Below are 22592 nucleotides of genomic sequence, written 5' to 3'. Positions count from 1 at the left end.
CCTCCAGAACTGTAAGAAATAAATGTCTGTTGTTTAAGCCACTCCAGTCTATGATCTCTTGTTATAGCAGCTTGACTGGACTCAGATAATTAACTGTCCTGGCTATTCTGGATTCCTTGCATTTCCATATGAATTTTTGGATTGGCTTCTCAATTTCTGCAAAAGAGCCAGCTAGTATTTTGATATTTGATACGGATTGGGTCGAATCTGTAGATGAATCTACTGCTGTCTTAACGGTGAAGTCTTATTCCTAAGTACTTTATTGTCTTTCATGCTCTTATAAAAATTTTTTCCATCCCTTTTTGATTGCTCGTTTCCAGGGTGTAGAAGTATAACTTGTCTTTGTATACTTATCTTGTGTCCTGCAACCCGGCTCTAGCTCTAGTTTATCAGTTCTAATGAGTTGTGTGGGTATGTATGTGTATTCCTCATGACTTTTCATATACGAGATCATTTCATCTGCAAATAAAGTTTTGTTTCTTCCTTTCCAATGTGAGTGCCTGTTATTTCTTTTTCTTGCCCAACTGCTCTGCTTACAACCTCCAGGACAAATTTGAATGGGAAGTGGCCAGAATGGACATCCTTACCTCTGTCTTAGGGGGAAAGTTTTCAGTCTTTTACCACTAAGCATGACATTAGCTGTGGTTTTTGCATAGATGCTCTTCATTAAGTTGAGGAAGTTCTCTCCTTTTCCTATAAATGGAGGGTTTTTATCATGAAAAAGTGTTGGATTCTGTCATGTGCTTTTTCCCCTGTGTCTATGGAGATGATCACACGGCTTGTGCCCTTTATCTGTTAACGTGGTATGTTACGTTGATTTTTGCATGTTGAACCAACCTTGCATTCCTGGGGTAAATCCCATTTAGTCATGGTACATAAACCTTTTTGTATGTTGTCAAATATAGTTTGCTAGCATGTGGTTGTGGATTTTAACACCTATATTCATTCGTAAGAAATACTGGTTTATAGTTTTCTTGGATATCTATGTCTGATTTTGCTATCAGGGTAATACTGATCTCACAGAATGAGTTGGGAAAGGTTCGTTTTTATTTTTTTAGAAAGAGTTTAAGGATCAGTGTTAATTCTTTTTTAAACATTTACTAGAATTCACTAGTGAAGCCATATGATCCTGGGCTTTTTTCTTTATGGTAAGTTTTTTGTTTTTTTTTTTAACCTCTTTTCAGGTCATAGCCTGTTCAGCCATCGTTTTTTAACCTACAAAATAGCAATTTTACATGGTTCAACCCGATCCATTTTCCCTTTGTGCTCCTTACCCAACATTCAACAAGAAAAAGAGGTTTTGGATCTTTCTCATCAATGTGAATCAGTTCTTTATGGTTCATATTTGGTAAATTTTTAAAAAATTGTTATTTGCTATTATTTTTTTAAGCTTTTTTATTTAGTGTTTATTCATTTTTTGAGGGGGGCGGAGGGGCGGAGAAGGAGACACAGAATCGGAAGCAGGCTCCGGGCTCTGAGCTGTCAGCACAGACCCCAATGCAGGGCTCAAACCCACGAACCGCGAGGTCAAGACCTGAGCCGAAGTCGGATGCTCAACCAACCGAGCCACCCAGCACCCAAATAAAATTGTTATTTGCTTTTAAATTCTGGTTCTATTTTTATCTGGGTATCCCCAGGATTTAAATTTGTATTAATCAAATGTACTCAGTCTTTCCTTGCTAATATGTTGCATGACAACTTCTAAGATCACAGGATTTCTGTTTAGTTAGCTGATGTTAAATTATACTTCCTCCAGTACATTTTTCCCCTTCAGTGACTCATAAAAAGTATCCTTCCTGTTTTCGTGATTGAAACAGAATCTGGCAAACACCGTAAGTTAAGTTTTGTAGAAAACATCTGTACTTCCCTCCAGCTCTATAGCGATCCTCCTACACCATGTCATCTGCCTGAGTGTGTGTTTGTTCAAACCTTCTCCAGTGTTTGCTCTGGGATTGCTGACAGTATTTGCTGACAAAGAAACGCACTTTAGTTTGTCATCATAACGTCTGCAGCCATTTTTACCAGCACAGGAAGGAAGTATTTCCCCAACGGCACAGGACTTATCTTTCACAATGAAGAAACCTCACGAGGGGTCTCGACGTATTTATTCCAAAGCTAGTGACACCTTCTAAAGTGTTCGACTGAGCCCTGGATGGCGGGAGACATCTCTCTACATCCCAGAGATCTCTGTCTCACGTTCCTGCGTGTGGCATGAGACGTCTCCCCAATCACAGCAGCTCCCTGCTTCCCTGGGCTGACCTCCCGAGCGCAGCACACACCCCGGGGGAGGCTCGTCCGGTTTCCGGTGGGTTTCTTGAAAACAGACGTTTGCCGTCAGCTTCCGGGGGCCATCGCGGGGAAGGGGGAAGAGCACAGCCAGCGCCCCCATGACCTCTTCTCCGGGTGCGCGACCGTCTCACCTGCCGCCCGCTGGGCACTCGTAGAGATCTCTTCCCGCGCCGGCCCGTTTTAGAAAGGGAGGTACGAGGAAAGCGGCGCGAGCTCCAGATCGAGTCAGACGAGTCAGCCGGCGCGCACGGCGCAGCCCAGCAGCACCACCGCGGTGGGAGCACCGGGGCCGCGCTCCACGAGGTCGAGCGCCCGCGGCCCTCAGGACGGGCTCGCCCACCCAAGGCGACGCCCCCCGCCGGCAGGCCCCGCCATCCGCTCGCGTCGGTGGCTCCAGCAGCGCGGGCCTCCCGGCTGGTTAGCTGCGACGGGGACCCGGAAGCAGCTCTGCACGAGGCCCGCACGTGCCTCGGCGTCGGGCAGGCCCGGCCCGACGGGCGCCTCCGATCACAAGTAAGAAGTATGCGATCGGGGGCATCTTCAGCCGTCAGCGTCCTTCCGACAGACACGACGTTCCCTGCCGGTGCCAAGGTCGTCCTCTAGGCCTTTCCTGAGAAACCACGTGGTGTCTCCTCGGTGTCCATCACCGGCAAAGCTCACCGTGAGACTGTATCTCTGTTGCCGTTTTGTTATCGTGAACAACATTCCCCACGAGGCGCTTCTCCACGAGGCGCTTTCACGGGTTATTGCTGACACAGAAAAGTGACTGCTTTGGGGGTATTTTTCGTGTGCCCGTTACTGTGTGAAACATTCTCATTAACTGGAGTAGTAATTTTCCAGTTAGTTTGCTTGTGTTTTCTGAGTACATAAACACGTCTCATCCATTTGGAGTTACATTTACTCGTGTTTCAGTTTTCACTTCTTTGGACAGAAATGCCAAAATAATGTTTAATAGTTCATTTCCTTTTTTGTTTGTTTTTATTTAGAAACATTTTTTTAATGTCTTATCTTTTTAAAAAATGTTCATAATGTTTATTTATTTTTGACAAGGAGCACGAGTGGGGGAAGAGCAGACAGTCACACACAGCATCCGAAACAGGCTCCAGGCTCTGAGCTATGAGCACAGAGCCCAACGTGGGACTCGAACCCATGAGCCGTGATACCATGACCTGAGCCGAAGTCAGATGCTTAACCGACTGAGCCACCCAGACGCCCCTGTTTGTTTTTATTTTTGAGACAGCGCAAGTGAGCGAGGGGCAGAGAGAGGGGGAAAGAGAGAGAGCATCCCATGGGGGCAGAGAGAGGGTGGGGGAGGCAGGGAAGGAGAGAGAGAGGGAGGGAGGGAGGGAGGCAGAGGGAGAGAGAGAGAGGGAGGCAGAGGGAGAGAGAGAGGGAGGGAGAGAGAGACCGTCCCACAAGGGGCAGAGAGAGGAAGAGACAGTGAATCCTGAAGAGGGATTCAAGCTCCACCTGACACGGGGCTCAAACTCATGAACCACGAAACCATGACCCGAGCCAAAGCTGGATGCTTAAGTGACTGAGCCACCCAGGTGCCCCTAATGGTTCACTTGTTAAATGAATTATTTCTTCTCTGCCCTCCACAAAGTTTACAATCCCAGGGTCAGAAACAGACAGAAGCAAAATACAGAATGTCTCAGATGCCAGTAATGGCGAAGAAGAAAAACAGAGAGGGAGATGATGAGGCTCCCAGTTGAAATAAGGTGATCCCACCTTGAGGGAGATCCCGAAGCAAAGATCCGAGACCGTGAGGGAGTAAGACAGATGACTCCCTGGAGGAAGAGGGTTCCGGGCAAAGCAAACGGGTACAGAGGCTCTGAGGAGCCACCAGCACATCTTCTAGCAGCAGGGAGGCCACCGTGGCAAATGCCCAGGGGAGCAGAGGAGGGTGAGGAAGAGGAGGTGGGGGCAGAGGCAGGGGTCGGGGCCCAAACCCACGCTGGACCCACGGAGAACAGGGAAGGTGCTGTCTGGGGCGGCCTTGTGGTAGCTGTGCCGGGCTCGGGCAGAGCAGGGACCGGTTAGGAGGCCACCTCAACCCACAGACACAATGGGGGCTGTGGCCACGGTGGCAGGAGGAAGGCAGTGAGCTGCGGGAGATTCTGAGACGCTGGGGAGCCACAGAACGACATACAGATGTTAAGCTGTGAGGACAGAGGGGTCACGGCCCTAGCCTGAGACCGGGAAGACGGGGAGGAGGCAGACAAGTTAAGAAGTTCAGATCTACTCATGCTGAGCTACGTCACAGAGATCCAGGTGACCCTGGACCCTGGGCTCCGGGGTGGGGGAGATGACCTTTTGGCAGTGACTGGTACGCACGGAGCGTCCTCGGAGCGCACGAGATCACACACGATCACCAAGACGGCGCATGGTCACAGCCGGGAGGAGGGGGCAGCTGTGAGCTGGGGAGGAACCTGGCCAGGGTGCAGTCCTGGGGGCCCAACAGGGCCCTGTGCAGGGAGGAGGGGCCGTCAGTGGGTGCTCCCTGGGAGACACCATCAGGATCACGGGAGGCCCGGCCAGAGCGCCGGCGGGCAGCATGGCTTCTAATGGGGCCTCCGACAAAAGCAAGCAGACAGAGGTAGTTTCGTCAGGCTGTGATTAAAGCCATAAAGAAAGCAAAACAGAGGAAGGGACAGATCACAGCAGGAGCCACAAACCCCAATTTCATTCAGGCCCAGGGCGGCAACAAGCCCACAGCCAGGCTGTTTTTTTTAAGGTCCCTTTGAAGCTAGACACAGCCAAGCCCAAGCCCTGGCCTCCGAGCTTAAGCACAAATGCTGAACAGCACTTCTGGGAGGCCCCATGGAGGGAGCTGGCACCTTCTCCCCTCCTCTCCCTCTCTGTGCTGCCCGCGACACGGCGGCCGCGGTCCCACAGCCAGGGCAGAACAGCAGGGGATCACAAGGATCGTGGGAAACACAGGCGTCAGGAACACCCCCAGGTTTTGAAGGGACCCTGAACGAGCGGCAGGAGAGCGCGGGCTCCACATGGGATGGGCCGGCCGGGGGCCAAGGAGCAGGGCAGGGCATGGTTTTGCGGGCCGTGTCCTCCAGGCCTTGCCCAGATGTACGAAGAGACCCAGCAGGCGGGAGTCCAGGGGAGGCCAGGGGGGAGTGGCAGGCCGCGGCACAGAGACCTCCCCAGGGCTGGCGGCTGCCACGGTCACCCCGGGCCGGAGGATGCCAAGGGAAGAGCAAAGGCATCTGCAGAAGACAAACCGTGAGAGGAAGCGAGAGAATGGCGCCCCGGGGGCCGAGAGGAGGAGGCAACCGCCTGGCGACTGGCACTTATACCGAAGGCGAGGGGACTGTGACCTAGGGGCACTTCTGACTCAGACCGAACAGACATGCGGGAGGAGGGGGCAGAGAGAGGAAGCAGCCGCTGGAGGGCACGGGGCGACCAGAGCCGTGTGCACGCTGGTGGAGCGAGCCAGCGAAAAGGGGAAACAGAGGCAGGAGGGAAGAGACGAGAGTGCGGGAGCCACGGGCCAGGAGGGCGAGCGGACCACGAGGGGAGGGCGGCAACCGTCGTGTGGGAGGAGCTGGGAGGAACGTGCGGGAAGCGGGGGGCACAACGAGGAGGGGACAGTCAGCGAGGCCATCTGCACAGCTGGGTGTGTTCCTCCCTTAGCCACATTCGGCCACACTTCAGTTATTAAACTACTTAACAACACTTAGTTACTATTACTTAGTTGTTATCCAAACAGCGAATACATCGGTTTCCTCAGAAAGCTCTCAAGAGTGGCCCCCAAGTGTAAAGACTAAAACAACGCACAGCCGTGAAAACCAGCAGCTACCTCTGGAGACCGTGCCCTGCCCTGATTAGGTCAGCACCAAGCGGCCCCACTCATCCAAAGCCCCAAGGGGGGTGCCGCGCCGCACACACCGGCCGGCCTCCTCCTTCCTCTAGTGCTCGGGGGTCTTCCCGGCTTGCTCCCCACTCCTGCTGAGCCGCACACGCGGTCCGTGGGGAGGTCTGGGCCCTCGGGGCCCCGCTGTCACAACCTCCGTGAGGCTCTGGGGACATCCTGGGCCCTACGGCTCCGGTGGGACTGGACGCCAATGGTGCCAGGGTCCGCCTAGGCTCCAACACAGCCCGCGGAGCTTTTCCCCCAAGTGCGCGTGCCCTGGCCGCCCCCGGAGGGCCATCGCACCCCCCACGGCCCCACGCTCGCCTGACTCCACGCGCGGTTCCGGGATCTGAAAGGCTGGCACCTACTTGTTTAACAGCTCCCTCCCGCCAAGCCCAGTGGCACCAGGATGGGGACAGAGTTCTCCGGGAGCAGCAAGGAGTGCGGGCCGAAGGAGCTGGCACCTCTACCCTGGGGTGCCTCACGGGGGCTCCGAGAGGGGGGCGGTACCAGCAAGCCCCGCCTTCGGACCTCACGCCCAGGACCTCTGGCTGCTGCCTGCCTGGCGCCGGGCTTCCCATGCCTCCAGCTGCCACAGCCCTTCCTCTCCCAGCACGAGGCTGCTTCCAAGCATCATGAGCAGAGCGGGCACGTCGACCTGTGCCCCCAAGTGTCTTGTCTGTGGTCAAGGATCTGAGCAGCGGTGCAGAGACCAGAGCGGAAGGCCGGGAGGATTTCGACCACGCTCTAGCTCTGGGGGGTTCTGGAAGGCGGAGGCAACACGGGGCTCTTGCAGGGAAGAGCAGATGGGACTCCGGAAGGCTCTGGAGGTCCCACCAGAGGAAGGGAACCAGGCCCCAGGCCGGATTCAAGTAATACAACCACCTTCTGGGGGAGGGAAGGGCTCATTCAGTCAACCAAATGATCTCAAGGGAAAGGAAGTAAAGACCCAGCCGACTGCCACTCTCTAGGGCTCAGCACAATCAGGATATCTGTCCCTTAAGACCAAACGCTCGTGCTGACCACCCGTCCTCAAACTTGAGAACCCGCAGTCCCTAAATCCCCAGCTGAGTCTGGGAAAGTTCACCGAAACCTGGAACTCTGGGCCTCGCGCTGGCACAAGCCCGGGACGCTGAAACACTGCCATAGAGGACCCGGGACCCAGGAGGTAGGCCCACAGACCCCGCTGGGAGCACTGCCCCAGGCCCCAGCCTGTCACGAGTTAGGGAGAGGGGCCAGCTGGGAGGGGGCACTGAACCGGCTCAGGTGGGGGACCCCCTGGCTGGGAGGGCCCGGACGAGGTCCCAGGCGAGACTCCAGATGAGGAATCAGGGTCCGGAGCCAGGTCTCCCAAGGACCGATTCTAGACCCCTTCTCCTGGGCTGTGATGAAAACCCCGCCTAACTTGGGTAGCGGTAAAGGTCTCTAAAAAATTATCGTAGTTCAGCTCTCTGAGGGGGAAAAAAAAATAGAATGCGCCAAAATATTAACAGGATGATCAGAATGATTTGGAAAATAAACATAAGGTACTCTTATGAGAGAACGCTTTTTAAAATGCAATTACAGCAGGGCCTCTGGTTCAGGGCGCTGACAGGAAAAGCCTCCACCAGGCCCAGGACACAGGGCTCGTGTCCCACTGACCCCCCTCTCCCTGCTGTGGTCAGAACATAAAAACAGGTTCCGCAGAGCAAACTCCCGGCCGGTGGCTCTCACCGGGGCGCTTCTGCCCCGCCCCGGGGACGTCTGGCAGTACCTGGAGGCATCCTGCGGGCACGCCGCTGGCATCTGGTGGGCAGAAGCTAGAGGCGCTGCCGGGCCCCCGCTACGCCGTCGCCCAGCCCGAACGCGCCTGTGCTGGCCACGTCGCCCGCCGCACACCGGAGGGCTCCCGAAGGAGCGGGTGCCCGGGTGGGCACGTGCGGGCAGCAGCGCCTCACGGCCATGCCACTCTCGCCCCGCTTCGCCAGCGGATGAGCGCGGTGCCCACCAGGGCCCACGAGCCCCCTCCCGGCCCCGAGGCTGTGAGGAACCTGGCCCGACTGGCCGATGTTCTGAATCGCGAGGACCCCTGTCCCGTCACGTGTGAGGAGGAACGGCCGTCGGGACGGCAACGGGGGGGCTCGGCCCTGCTCCCCCCACCCTGCTGCACAACGCATCCTTGAACTGGAGAAGCGAGCACCGGCCTCTCAGAACACCAGCCCCTCAGCCCTCACTCCCCCCGCCCTGGCGCGGATTCGGCGTCCTTCCCGCCCGCGGCACCTGCATCTGTGACCGGCACAGCTCCGAAGTGTCAGGCCTTCCAGCGTCCTGTGCAATTCTGTGGAATTCTGTATTAGCGTGCGTTCCTAAGGCAAGGGTCCCTAGCTTCCCGGTGAAACTTCCTCATCGTGCACTAGGAATCACTCCCGAAAACTTCTAGAAAAAAATGTTAACTCTCAACAGGGACACACGTGTCAACAGAAAATTTGTCATAGGTGATCTAAATCTGTGAGAGGATATGGTGGAAATAGCTTCTCTGATCGCAAAAATTCATCTAAAAGCTTTCTAGGGGCGCCTGGGCGGCTCAGTCGGTTAAGCATCCAACTTCAGCTCAGGTCACGATCTTGCGGTTTGTGGGTTCGAGTCCCGCGTTAGGCTCTGTGCTGCAGCGTGGAGCCCGGAGCCCGCTTCGGATTCTGTGTCTCCTCCTCTCTCTGTCCCTCCCCCGCTCACGCTCTGTCTCTCTCGGTTTCTCAGTAATAAATAAACGTTAAAAAAAATTTCAAAGCTTTCTAAAGCTGGGTGCCCGGGTGGCTCAGTCGGTTACGTGTCCGACTCTGGATTTCAGCTCAGGTCGTGATCTCCTGGCTGGTGAGACCGAGCCCGGTGTGGGACTCTGTGTTGTCAGCGCAGAATCCTGCTTGGGATTCTCTCTCTCTCTCTCTCTCTCTCTCTCTCTGCCCCTCCCCCTCTCGCCTGCCCACATGCTCTCTTTTGCGTGCGTGTGCGTGCTCTCAAAAACATTTGAAAAATCCTTTTTTTTTAAGTTTATTTATTTTGAGAGAAAGAAAAAACATGGGTGGGGCAGAGACAGGGAGAGAGGGAATCCCAAGCAGGTTCTGCGCTGCCAGCACAGAGCCCCATGGGGGCTCAAACTCACAAACCATGAGGTCACGCCCGAGCCTAACTCGAGATTCAGAGGCTTAATTGACCGAGCCCCGCAAGCGCACCCGAAAAAAATCCATCTAAAGCAGAAGTAAAACTCTTTTCAATCTGGCGAGCTCACTCGAAATGACACTACAATATTTCTTTACCTGTATGAATACCTGCAGGACTATTTTTAATCAAAGACTATTTAATAATTCTAGAAATCAAATCACATTCACGGCTGTGAAACAACAGAAAGAACTCGAAAGGGAAATCCCTTCCTGCCTGATGTTGCCCACACTCACCAGCCAGCACCACAAATGACGAACTCTGCCACAATTCTGTCAGCCCCACGACAGGCCTGGTGGTGGACTGAGTGAGACAACAGGCCAGCAATCGACAGCTCCCCAAATAAAGCCTTTTTTTTTTTGTTTTTGGTGGAGGGAGATAAACATCAACCCAAATGATGCCTGGTCGGGGCCTCAGGTGGCACGATGTGAGCCACAGGGCCTTCGAGGAGTTGGAGATACCACCGCCCAGCACCTAATCTCGAAAGGGCCTGGCGAACAGGCAGCTGGTTCGTGTCAACAGCGCTCTCCTGTCCTCCTGGGTCAGACAAGGCGCCGAGAAACACCACCGCTCCACAGCCGGTTAAAGAAAAGCAACAAAGCCTCACTTCTGCTTTCTGGTGAGGACTGTGCAGGACCCTCCGACGAACAGCGACAGCTATCCCATGTACCTTCCAAAGAGTGCCGGCACCACTGCAAGCATTGCGGGGTCCCTCAATTCACCCAAGGTGACGCTGCTGCCATCACGCCTCGGACATGAGTAAACGATCTCGGAGTGGTCTCTCAGTAAGTGACGGGCAAGGCGGGGCAGTATTCAAACCCGGCCCCCCCCCGCCCCCCCCCCCGCCCCCCTCCCCGGGCTCAGCGCTCACCGCACCCATCGCCGCCACCTGTCACCACTGAGGTGGATGGGGACACTGGGCTCTGGGCTCTGCCACGAGGAGGAAAAAGCTACCCGGCCTCTCAGGAAAGGAATCTGGAATCACAGATGCCTAGCCACCGTTCTCCTGGGAATGTCGCGGCCTTCGTCTCCTAAGGAACTTGTTTCCTGATGCTTTGTTCTCATCAACTCCTCTGCGAACTAGGTAAGGAGCCAGTGCAGCCCCTCCTATGAGAGCCGCGGGCTTCAGGCTCAAGGAAGGCGACTTGGCTAAGTGGCCATCCAAGGTCACACAACCGGCAACCGAGTGGCAAGGGCTGTCTTTCAGGTTTGGTGACGCCCCACAAGATGGGTTCCCATTAGGTCGTTAGGTCTCTCCCTGTAGGCTCCTAATTAGCGACTGGAAGCCAACATACCAACACCCTCTGACGTTAAGCTTCCGGGACACCCACCGCGAGCCACATCGGGCACTCTTGCGCCCGCGACCCCACACCCTGGAAACGCCGGCCTCCACCCCGGCCCTCAAAGTCACCAGCCTGCCTACCGCCGGAAATGTCACTGGGGCAGTTCGTGCTTTTTTTGTGGTTTTTTTTGTTTGTTTGTTTTTTTCTTTAGGATGAAGGGGCCACAATCGGACTCCAGAGGGCGAAGCGGGGCGCCAGACAGACGCGCTCCACGCCCTGCCACGAAGTCCTCTAAGGCCGGGCAGGGGCATGGGCGGCCACACGCCACACCCGCCGGGCCTGCAGGACCCCAGACCCCACCGGCCCTAGGGAGCCCGGGAGGCCGGTCTCGCGGGTCCCCAGACCCGGGGGAGGCCGGCCCTGCAGACCCCCACACCCGGGGGAGCCCAGCCCCGCAGACCACCCCCAGACCCCGGGGAGGCCGGCCCTGCAGACCCCCAGGCCCCGGGGAGCCCGGAAGACCAGCTCCGCAGACCCCGAGACCTCGGAAGCCCGGACGCGCAGACCCCCCAGACCCCGCCCGGTGCCCCAGGCCGCGCCCCGGCCCCCACCCTGCCCCACCTCCCTCTCCTCGGAACCCCTGCGGCCCGCGGGCCCCGGCCAAGCGCGGCCGCTACCCCGGCCCGCAGACCCCACCTTGAGGGTCGGGTACTCCTGCACCTTCAGGGTCATGGAAAGCTGAGCAGCTGACTCCTGCACCGCCATCTTGAATCGGCCAAAACATTAGCGGGTGGGGGAAGCGCCGCGCGCGGCACGCCGGGTAGTGACGTCGCGCTCTCCGGCGGGGGCGGGGCGCGCCCGGGCGGGCCGACGCGCCTGCTCCAATCGCGTCCGCCCACCAGACTGTGGCGGCGGAAGAAGGCGCGACCGCGGCGTGCGCGCGGAGAGGCGTCCGGCCGGACCAATCACCTCTGGCCCTCCTCGCGTTCGGCCAATCAGCGGGAAGCCTGTCTGGGCGGGTTCCTCCTTGAACTCGCGGCCGGGGACGCTCCCGCCGGTCCCAGCCTCGGGGCGCGGGCGGTCCGGGGCGCTCCCTGGGGTCGGGAGGCTGAGGCTCGTCGAGTGGCGCAGCCGAGGGCGCGACTGGGCTCCCGCGGGGGCGGCCCCCGAAACAGTGACCCTCTGCATGGGACAGTGACCCTCGCCGTCGTGACCCCTTACGGTAGTAGCCGAGAGGTCTGCAGGCCACCGTGCGTGTCAGGCGACTACTTTCCATTGGGCTGCATTTCCGCAGAGTGGCAGCTGCTGGAGTCCTGACGTTTCCTATCGGAAAAGGAAAGGAAATTTTTGTTAACTGACTTTCAGGAAAGAAGCGCCCAAAGTAGAACAAGGGCCTGTGTGCCTTTGTGTCCTCACCAATGTCACACGGCCCTGGCACCTAGCAAGGTACTCCAGTTCCCTTTCAACCATTCCACATTCTATCCTTTCAAAATAACTAGTCCTTTCATTCCCCTTTTTAAATAGAAATGAAATTAGTTTTCATTAATTAGAAGGCTTCCCAATTAAACCGTTTCTCGTGTTGCACACTTATTCCTGAAACGATTTTTTTGAAACTTAAGCTTAGCGTTGAAAAAAACACCTAAGGTTTGACACAAGGGAGGCGGATACTGTGGGAGTGGGAGCCGCGGGGAGAAGCAGCTTCCTGTCCAGGCTCACACCAAGTTCCTTGTACCTGAGGCCATCCACGTGGGTGAGTTCATCAGGATCATCAGAAGGGGCCGACAGCTCAATACTAATCAAGCCTTCCCACCGTTGTGAATCGATGTAGCACGGTGAGTGTGTCTGATGCCGATTTCTGAAGCTTGTGAAAGTGAGAAGGAGGGAGATCGATTCCTGTGCATGGCATATGCCTCTAGGAGACATTTGGAGTGAAATTGGGGTAAGACTAGAAGAATGCACTACTCTAGAATTTTTAAAACCCTTACCAAGGAGAAACAGGGATGTTACCAACTGTGATTGATCACAGATCTAATCACAGATCATCAGAGTAGTAGTGCCCCCGTCTAGGAGTTTTAGGAAGTTGTTTCTGTATTTCAGGGCAAAAAATTGAGCTTGAAATGAGCGTGCGCAGCTTTGGAAAACTGTATTATTTAACTAGGTTGTCTTGTTCTCAAGTTTCAGAAGTTTAAAAATAAAATACTGTTAGGGGCGCCTGGGTGGCTCAGTCGGTTAAGCGGCCGACTTTGGCTCAGGTCATGATCTCGCGGTCCGTGAGTTCGAGCCCCGCGTCGGGCTCTGTGCTGACAGCTCAGAGCCTGGAGCCTGTTTCGGATTCTGTGTCTCCCTCTCTCTGACCCTCCCCCGTTCATGCTCTGTCTCTCTCTGTCTCAAAAATAAATAAACGTTAAAAAAAAAAAAGAATTTTTAAAAAATAAAATACTGTTAAAGTTGAAAGGAAACGTGGTTTAGAGTGGAATCGGGTGGCCAGCAGGGGGAGCTCTCAGCCCTACCACTCCGGTCAGTTGCACCTTGCAGGTGGATTCCACTGCAGCTACCGCTTTACTAACCCGGTGGGAGGAGGGAAGGTTTCTTCCTCCCCCAGCAACAACCCAGGCAATGAGAGCCAGCCACGGCCCAGCCAGGGAGAGACTGTCATAACCCAGCCAGTGAGAGACTGCCGTGGATCAGCCAATGAAAAGCCATCACACTTCCAGGTCCCAGTTTCCTCCAGTGGACTTTCTGTTTACAACAGCCCTCCTTTTCTCTATAAGAGAGCCTCCTGGGGGCATCTGGGTAGCTCAGTCGGTTCAGTGTCCCACTTTGGCTCAGGGCGTGATCTTGAGGCTAGTGGGTTCGAGCCCCGCATGGGACTCTGTGCTACAGCTCAGCGCCTGGAGCCTGCTTCTGATTCTGTGTCTCCCTCTCTCTCTCTGCCCCTTCCCTGCTCACACTTTCTTTCTCTCTCAAAATAAATAGACATAGAAAAATTAAAAAAAAACTAGAAAAGAGTCTCCCGTACCTTATTCTCACTTGTCTATGGTTTTTCCTTGGATCACTTGTCCTGGATTGTAGATTTCTGCTATTCCCGAATAAACCCAGTTTTGCTAGTAAAATAGCTGGTGGTTTTGGTTTTAAGGTTCATGCGTTGCATTCTAAGTTGTCAGTGAAATAAGTCCTCATTATCTTTATGCTTTTTCCCAACAGGAAACGCCTTTTAAACATTCAGAGAGACATGAAGTCTTTCCTAGAGTAACAGAACCCCCCGACGTTTTTTTGTAGAGATATTTGACAAACAACATTGTGTGTGAGTTTAAGGTGTACAATGTATTGATTTGACACACTTATATTGTAATACGACTGCCATTTTAGAATTAGGAACACCTCTATGGGTCACATAACTATCATTTCTTCTAGTGTTGGGAGCAATTCAGGTCCAATCACCTAGCAGGTTTAATGCTCATGATACATTTTTGTTGTCTATAATCACTGCACTGTGCAGTAGGTCTCTGGGACTTACTTACTTCCAAGCTCCAAGTATGTACCTTTAAACAATCTCTCTCCCATTCCCCCACCCTGCAACCCCTGGTAACCATTTTACTCTCCGCTTTCGTGATTTCAGCTTTTTTAGTTTCCGCACATAAAAGACATGAATCATGACGTATTTGACTTATTTCATTTAGCATAATGTCCTCAAGGTCCATCCATTGTTGACAATGGCAGAGTTTCCTCTTCTCTCATGGCCAAATAGTAGTCCACTGTGTGTGTGTGTGTGTGTGTGTGTGTGTGTGTGTGTGTGTGCGCGCGCGCGCGCACACACAACATCTTCTCATCATCCATTGATGGACACTTAGGTTATTTCATATCCTGACTATTGTGACTCAACTGTCCCTCCACAAGGGCATGTGTGTTTCTCTTGGGTATCCTGTTTTCATTTCCTTTGGATGTATACCCATAAGTAGGATTGCTGAATCACGTAATAGCTCTGTTTTTAATTTTTGGAGCCACCTCATACTATTCTCAATGGTGGCTGAACCAGTTTACAGTCCCACAACAGTGCACGTCCTCACCATCGCTTGTTATCCCTTGTCTTTTTGATGATGGCCATTCTGACAGGTATGAGGAAATATCTCATCATGCTTTTGATTTGCATTTCTCTGGTGATGTGCCTGTCAGTTGTTTGGAAGTCTTCTTTGGAAAATTCAGTTATAGTCCATTCAGTTTCTCTGTCCATTTTTTTTTTAAGTTTATTTATTTCGAGAGACATAGAGTCAGTGCGAGTGGGGGAAGAGCAAAGAGGGAGGGAGAGAGGGAATTCCAAGCAGGCTCTGTGCTGTCAGCGCGGGGCTCGATGTGGGGCTCGAACCCACAAAACTGTGAGATCGTGACCTGAGCCAAAACCAAGAGTCGGACGCCCAAGTGACTTAGCCACCCCGGTGCCCTCCTCTGGCCATTTTTAAGTTGGATGGTTTGGGGCTTTTTGTGGTTGAGTTTATGATTTCATTACATATTTTGGATATTAACTGCAAATGTATGGTTTACAAAATTGTCTTCCATTCTGCATATTGTCTTTTCATTTCGTTGATGGTTTTTTGCTGTGCAGAAGCTTTTCAGTTTGGTGTTGTCCCACTTGTTGATTTTTTTTCCTTTTGTTGTTTGTGCTTTTGGTGTCATAAAACAAAATCGTTGCCAAACCCATGTTGAGCAACTTCTTCCCCGTTTCCTTTTAGGAATGTTAGAGTATCAGGTCTTATGTTTAAATCTGAGGCATTTTGAGTTACTATTTGTGAGTGGTGTAAGGAGGAGACCCTATTTCATGCTGCTGCCTGTGCTCATCCAGTTTTCCCATGTTCTGAGTAGACCGCCCTTCTCTTCCTGTATGTTCTTGGCTCCTTATCAAATATTAGTTGACTGTATATGTGAGGTTTATTTCTGGTCTCTATTCTGTTCCGTTGGTCTATGCGCCTATTTTTATGCCACTACTACACTATTTTAACTACTATAGCTTTGTAGTATAGCTTCAAATCACAGCCAACTTTTATAGAAGGATTTCTACTCAACTGGAGAACTCTCCATAAAAGGATCTTTAAGTCTCAGTTGTGAAGCATGGCCTCCAAAATGCACTGGTCATAATAGCTGGCAAAAAGCAGGGTAATGGAGGTGTATCAGAAAACTCTGAACTGCTATTCAAGGCTCCCAATTTCTTTTTTTTTTTTTTAATTTTGAAATATTTATTTTTGAGAGAGAAAAAGAGAGTGCGAGCCTGGGAGGGGCAGAGAGGGAGACACAGAATCCAAAGCAGGCTCCAGGCTCAGAGCTGTCAGCACAGAGCCCGACAAGGGGCTTAAACCCACAAACCATGAGATCATGACCTGAGCCAAAGTCGAATGCTTAACTGGCTGATCCACCCAGGTGCCTCAAGTCTTAGTGGATTTTCTTAGAAGATAGATATAATACAAGGTATCTTTCCGACCATAACAGAATGAAGATTAAAATCAGTAATGGAAGGAAAACTAGAAACTTCACAAAATTATGGAAACTAAACAATCCACTTTTATTTTTTATATATCTTTACATATACATATATATTTTATATACATATATATATATATATATATATATATATATATATATAACTTAAATACAAACTCAGATTTTAGAAATTGTACAAAGAAAGCTAAAAACATTTCACATATTTATGGTTAGTTTTGATATTTAACATCTCCTTTTATTGTACCAACTTAAAATGTTTCCATTTACTGATGAGGCCCAGATATGCCCATCACCATCTGAGCAACTTGCAGGGGATTTATGATTTCTTCCATGTTCTCTCGTCTCAAAACTCAACTGGTTTAAGTCTTGAAGCTATTCTGGTTCTCACAGGTATTTCTGGAATAAAAGGAATGCTTATGGCTGAATTCTTCATTTTATGCTTATAAGCTGTAAGTTTGTAGAGGCTATAAATATAGTCAACAACTTTGGACTTTATTTATTTTTTTTTTAATTTTTTTTTTTTCAACGTTTTTTATTTATTTTTGGGACAGAGAGAGACAGAGCATGAACGGGGGAGGGGCAGAGAGAGAGGGAGACACAGAATCGGAAACAGGCTCCAGGCTCCGAGCCATCAGCCCAGAGCCCGACGCGGGGCTCGAACTCACGGACCGCGAGATCGTGACCTGGCTGAAGTCGGACGCTTAACCGACTGCGCCACCCAGGCGCCCCAACAACTTTGGACTTTAAACACCGGAGGCTCAATGTGTTGTCCAAACAGCACATTTTTAAACAACCAATGAATCAAAGAATAAATCATGAAGAAAATTAGAAAATAATCAAAGATGAATGGAAAAGAAAACACAACTTACCCAAACTAATGAATTAGTTGACAGTGGTGCTTAGGGAAAATTTATAATTCTAAGCACATTAAAAACATGAGTGATCTCAAGTCAATGACCTTAACTTCACAACTTAAGGAATTAGAGAAAGAACAGACTAAGCACAGAGCTAGCAGAAGAAAGGAAATAGTAAGGATGAGAGCAGAGAAAAATGAAATGGAGGATAGAAAAACAACAGAGAAAATCAAAACAAAATTTGGTTCTTTGGAAAGACCAACATAATTGACAAAACTGCAGCTGGATGGACTAGTCAAAAAAGACAAGTTACTAATATCAGAAATGAAAGTGGAAACATTCAAACAAATGTGACAGAAATAAAAAGGATCATAAGACAGTACTATGAATGATTGTACACCGAGAAACTGGATAACCTAAATGGAATGGACAGATTCTTAGAAACACAAAACCCACCAAGAATAAATCATGAAGAGACAGAAAGTCTGATTGACATAATTAGTAAGTAAATTGAATGAATAGTAAAAAGTCTCTTGACAAAGAAAAGCCCTAGAACTGATGGCTTCACTGGTGAATTCTACCAAACATCTAAAGAGCTAACACTGGGGTGCCTGGGTGGCTCACTCAGTAGAATACGGGACTCTTGATCTTGGGGTTGTGAATTTTAGTCCCACATTGGGTGTCGAGATTATTTGAAAATAAAATCATAAGGAGCACCCGGTGGCTCAGTCAGTTAAGCTTCCAACTGTTGATTTCAGCTCGGGTCACGATCTCATGGTTCATGGGATCAAGGCCATGTCAGGCTCCAAGCTGACAGCACGGAGCCTGCTTGGAATTCTCTCTCCGTCTCTCTCTGCCTCTCCCCTGCTTATGTGCTCTAAATAATAAATAAAGTCATAAAGAAACAATAAAATATTTTAAAAAATTAAATGAAGAAAGAACTAATACCAATTATTTTCAAACTCTCAAAACATTGAAAATGAGGGAACATTTCCTAACTCATTCTAAGGTTCCGGGGAAACTGCACATCCACAAGCAGAAGAATGACATTGGAGCCTTACCTCATATGAAAAAATTAACTCAATACGGATCAGAGACCTAAATGTAAGACCTAATACCACAAAACTCTTAGAGGAAAACATAGGACTAAAGCTTCCCAACATTTGGCAATGGTTTCTATTTTTTAAAAAAATTTTTTAATGTTTATTTCTGAGAGAGACAGAGCATGAGCAGGAGAGGGATAGAGAGCGAGCGAGACACAGAATCCGAAGCAGGCTCCAGGCTCTGAGCTGTCAGCACCGAGCCCGACACGGGGCTTGAACTCACGGACCGCGAGATCATGCCCTGAGCCGAAGGTGGACGCTTCACCGACTGAGCCACCCAGGCGCCCTGACAATGATTTCTTGGGTAGAATAGCAAAGGCACAGACAAAAACAAAACAAAACAAATTACATTTCATGAAAAACTTTATGTGCGTCAAAAGACACTCTCAACAGAGTAAAAAGGCACCCCGCAGAATGGGAGAAAATATTTGCAGATCACATTTCTCATAAGGGGTGAAGATGCGGGACACGTAGAGAACCCCTAAAGCCCAACAACAAGGAACTTGACTCAAAAATGGGTAAAGAACTTGAACAGACCTTCCTCACAGAAGTTATGCAAATGGCCAACAAGCCATGAAAAGATGCTTAACAGGGACAAACGTCAGGGAAACGCAAGTCAAAACCACAATGAGGTCCCACCTCACACGTGGTGGAGTGGCTGCTACTCGAAAATAGCAATCGTTGACGGGTGTGGGGACTGGAACCCTGCACACGGTCGGCGGGGATATCAATGGTGCAGCCGTGTGGAAAACGGTGTTGGGGTTACTCGAAGAATTAAAGATGGTCTGTCGCGTGTTCCAGCAGTTCCACTTCCAGGCATTTGCCTGAAAGAATTCCGAGCAGGGTCTTGAGGAGACGTCTGCACCCGCTGTTCGCCGCAGCATTATTCACGATAGCTAAGAAGCAGACGCAACCCAAGCGCGCGTGGACAGATGAACGCGTGACGACAAATGGCATGTCATTCAGCCTCAAATGAGAAACGTTCTGACACCTGCTGCAACACGGATGAGCCTGGAGGACGCGATGCTCAATGGAATGAGCCAGTCGCAGAAAGACAAATCACGCACGACTCCACTGGTATGAGGCCACTAGGGAAGTCAGATCGTAGGGACAGAAAGCAGAATGCTGAGTACTAAGGGCTGGGAGAGGGGGTTGGAGTCAGTGTTCAACGGGGACAGAGTGTCCGTTTTACAGGTGGAAAAGAGCTCTGGACGTGGAGGATGGGACACTAGGAATGTATTAAATGCTACTGAACCATGTAGTTAACAATGGTTAAGACGGTAAGTTTCATGGGATTTATATCGCATTATAATAAAAAATTGAGGGGGGAGGGGAGGCAGGCAAAACGGGGGAGGGTGGGAGGTGGAGGCTCCTGGGTATGGAAGGAACCGGCGGAAGGGATGAAAGGTGCCGCGTAGAGGATACGGTCGGCGGTGCTGTGATGGCGTGGTGTGGTGACGGGTGGTGGCCACGCCGGTGAGCACGGCGGGACCGAGACGGGTGGTGGGTCACCGTCATGCACCTGCACCTAATGCCACGTGGGTGTCGGCTGTACTTCGCTTTTTAATGAGAGCAAAGGGACAGGCTCTGGCGCCAGGCCCTGGGGTCTGAGCTCCGGTGAGACCGTGCGGGTCTCTGGGCTTTCCAGCTGGACGCCAGCTTTCTGAGCCGTGGGATCTCTCTCTCTGCCAGGCGGCACTCTTGTCCCGCCCCCAGCTCTTCCCATCAGGATGTCCCTCTGCGCCCTTTGTGCTGCCCCCAACTTTGCAAGCGCTCGGCACAGCCCTTGTCCAGGAGGGTGCTCTCTGGCCTCGGCTCCGCAGGCCCTGAGGGGGAGCCCGAGGGGTGCAGGCCCCACCTGGGTGAGCGGGCTCCCCGCGCGCTAATGCCCACACCAGCCACGTACCGTCCTCACCTGTCAGCTCCAAGTTCTGCCGGCGCCGTCCTGCTCCTGACCGCGGCGGTCTCACCGCCTCCCTGCGGAAGTGAGAAGCAGCCGCGGGTCTCTTCTCTCCCACAACAGCCACGTTCCTCTCCAGAATCTACTTTATCGTCACATCCTTAGCTCTTGGCAAAGTTCAGAACAAACAGACAAACAAAGGACATTGATGTGACACCGTTGTGCCAAATCTGGCGAAATCTCAGTGGCAGGGTTGGAGCAACGGTCCCTGCAACCGTCTACACCTTATGTGGAGGCGGAAGTCCTCTCTGAAGGTCAGTGTCAATGCCCAAGGAGAGACGGGTAACGTGGTCAAACCTGTGATCGCACCTGCTGCGTGCTGTGATCCCGTCCGACACATTTAGTGGGGATGATACTCCGACTCCTTCAGCTCATTGGGATTTACTGGCTCTTTACTACAATAAAAGTGGCTGTGTCACTGTCGCTAGCCGAGAGCCCCTTCTGCATTCTAAGGGTAATGACTCCTTCTAGATTTTCCACAATTTCACATGGTCGCTCTTTGAATTCTGATTTTATTTCCATGCTAAACCGCTAATGCACCTTGACGGGTTTATTTCGTTCACTTCAGTTCACAGGCAGAGTAGTAGTTACGTAGCCCCTTTCGAGCAGGTTGACGAGACAGCCTCCGAGGACCCTCTCCCCGGTGGAGCTGTGGACACTCCCACATTTACGGTTGGCGTGTTCGTGCGTGGAGCCCTCTTCCTCACGGGGGATCAAAGCCGCGTGGCACTGCCTTGCAATGTGCATGTGTCTGTGGACACCAGACCCAGTACTTCCCTCGGTGTCCCTCTGGGGTTACGCTTGTCTCCATGAAAAAGGAGTCTTCAAGGCCAAGGGGCCATGCCCATCCACATGCCCCCTCCTTTGCTAGAACCTGCTCCAGACGCCTGTGGCTGTAGAGCCCCACTTAACCAGTCTGGAGCCTGCTTCTGGGGCCCATGAGGGCTGACCCTGACCGCTCACCTGAGGGTGGACGGCACAGTGAGTGGGCCCACTCCTGAATTTTAGAGCTGGCTAAGGAATTGGAGAAGTGCAGGGGTGGCCACGTTAAACAGAGCCAACCGGGAAAGAATGGACAGGTCCTGGACGTCATTATGGAGGCCACCACGCGGGCAGAGCGCGTGGAGACGGAAGGTGCAGCAGCACCAGTGACAGGTGAGGACAGAGATGCCAGGGCAAGACTGCACTCAAGAAATCTAGGCCTCAGTTTGGTGTTGGAGTCTTAGCTGTGACACCAAAAGCACTAGTAACAAAGTTAAAAAAAAATAGATTGTACTTCACTAAAATTAAAAACTTTTGTGCATCAAAGGACATTATCAAGAGAAGGCAACCTACAGAGGGGAGAAAATGTTTGCAGATCATACATCTGACACAGATAGATAAGGAACTCTTACAACTCAGTGACAAAAGGACAGACAACCTCATTAAGAAGTGGACAAAGCACTTGGACAGATGTTTCTCCAAAGAAGATTCACAGGTGGCTGGTAAGTACATGACAAGATGCTCAACGTCATCAGTGAAGCTGCTCAGGACAGCTGCTCCAAAAGATGTCACTTCCGCATATTGGTCATTTGCACCAAAGGCACTTGAAAAACAGCAGGTGCAAGAAAGGCTGTGACCCCCCCAATAAGGCTCTGACACCCCAAACAAGCCTCTGACCCCCCAAACAAGGCTGTGACGCCCCCAATAAGGCTCTGACCTCCCCAAAACAAGGCTCTGACCCCCCCAACAAGGCTATGACCCCCCAACAAGGCTGTGACCCCCTAAACAAGGCTGTGACCCCCCAATAAGGCTATGACCCCCCAAAAAGGCTCTGACCTCCCCCCAACAAGGCTCTGACCCCCCCAAACAAGGCTCTGACCCCCCCAATAAGGCTCTGACTGCCCCAACAAGGCTCTGACTCCCTAACAAGGCTCTGACCTCCCCCAAACAAGACTCTGACCCCCCAACAAGGCTCTGACCCCCTAACAAGGCTCTAACCTCCCCCAAACAAGACTCTGACCTCCCCCCAAACATTTCCTCCTGAAAGCAGGAGTGGGGACTCCATGTGGAAGGCAGCCTCCCCCCCCCCCCCCCCCCCCCCCGCACCAAATGGAAAGAAACGTTCTTGTCACCGGAAACGAGGAGTCAAGGTGAGGGGATTCTGTGTGGATAGACCTTGTTAAAAGCTTTCCTCTGCCTTCACCCTCCGCACACCTTTTAGCTACGTTCCCACAGTCGTGTCTCTTTGTTTACCTGCTTTATAAACACCTAGGCCTCATCACTTCTTTGGATCTTTATTTTCCTGTGAGGACTCCCATGGACATGTAAATTTTAATTAAGTCAAACATATATGCTTTTCTTCTGCTACTCTGGCTCAGGTCAGTCCTAGTCACAAACCCTAAGAGGGTGATGCATACATTCTACCTCCCATACCTTAGTCACTGGGGAAATGCAAATCAAAACCATAATAGAATGTCACTTCACACCCACTAGGACATCCATAATCCCCAAAGGGCAAATAACAAAATAATCCCAAGCCAGAAAACAACAAGTGTTAGTGACAGA

At 51.7% G+C, this 22592-nt stretch overlaps 1 protein-coding gene and 1 long non-coding RNA gene across 4 annotated transcripts in view; one reads left to right on the top strand and one right to left on the bottom strand.

Moving 5' to 3' along the window:
* The window catches only part of MAEA (macrophage erythroblast attacher, E3 ubiquitin ligase), a 37478-nt gene extending 26014 nt beyond the window's left edge, over positions 1-11464 (bottom strand). For 2 of the 3 annotated variants that reach the window (XM_060655583.2, XM_060655585.2), the window contains exon 1: positions 11335-11464. In XM_060655583.2, coding sequence (XP_060511566.1) covers positions 11335-11403 — 69 coding nt within the window. In that variant the 5' untranslated portion in view covers positions 11404-11464. Of the gene's footprint in view, positions 1-8419; positions 8684-11334 lie in introns of those variants that run through there. The other variant, XM_060655584.3, reaches the window with a different exon arrangement.
* Positions 11465-11549: 85 nt separating this feature from the next.
* Positions 11550-20877, top strand: LOC132692795 (uncharacterized). Its single transcript, XR_009616600.3, has 4 exons — positions 11550-12084; positions 12258-12470; positions 19280-19365; positions 20109-20877. It is a non-coding gene; the product is annotated as an uncharacterized LOC132692795 (long non-coding RNA).
* Positions 20878-22592: the final 1715 nt, after the last annotated feature.

Source organism: Panthera onca, chromosome B1, assembly GCF_046562875.1.
Source record: "Panthera onca isolate mPanOnc1 chromosome B1, mPanOnc1 haplotype 2, whole genome shotgun sequence".
Lineage (NCBI taxonomy): Eukaryota > Metazoa > Chordata > Mammalia > Carnivora > Felidae > Panthera > Panthera onca.
This window is presented reverse-complemented; position numbering and strand designations above follow the sequence as displayed.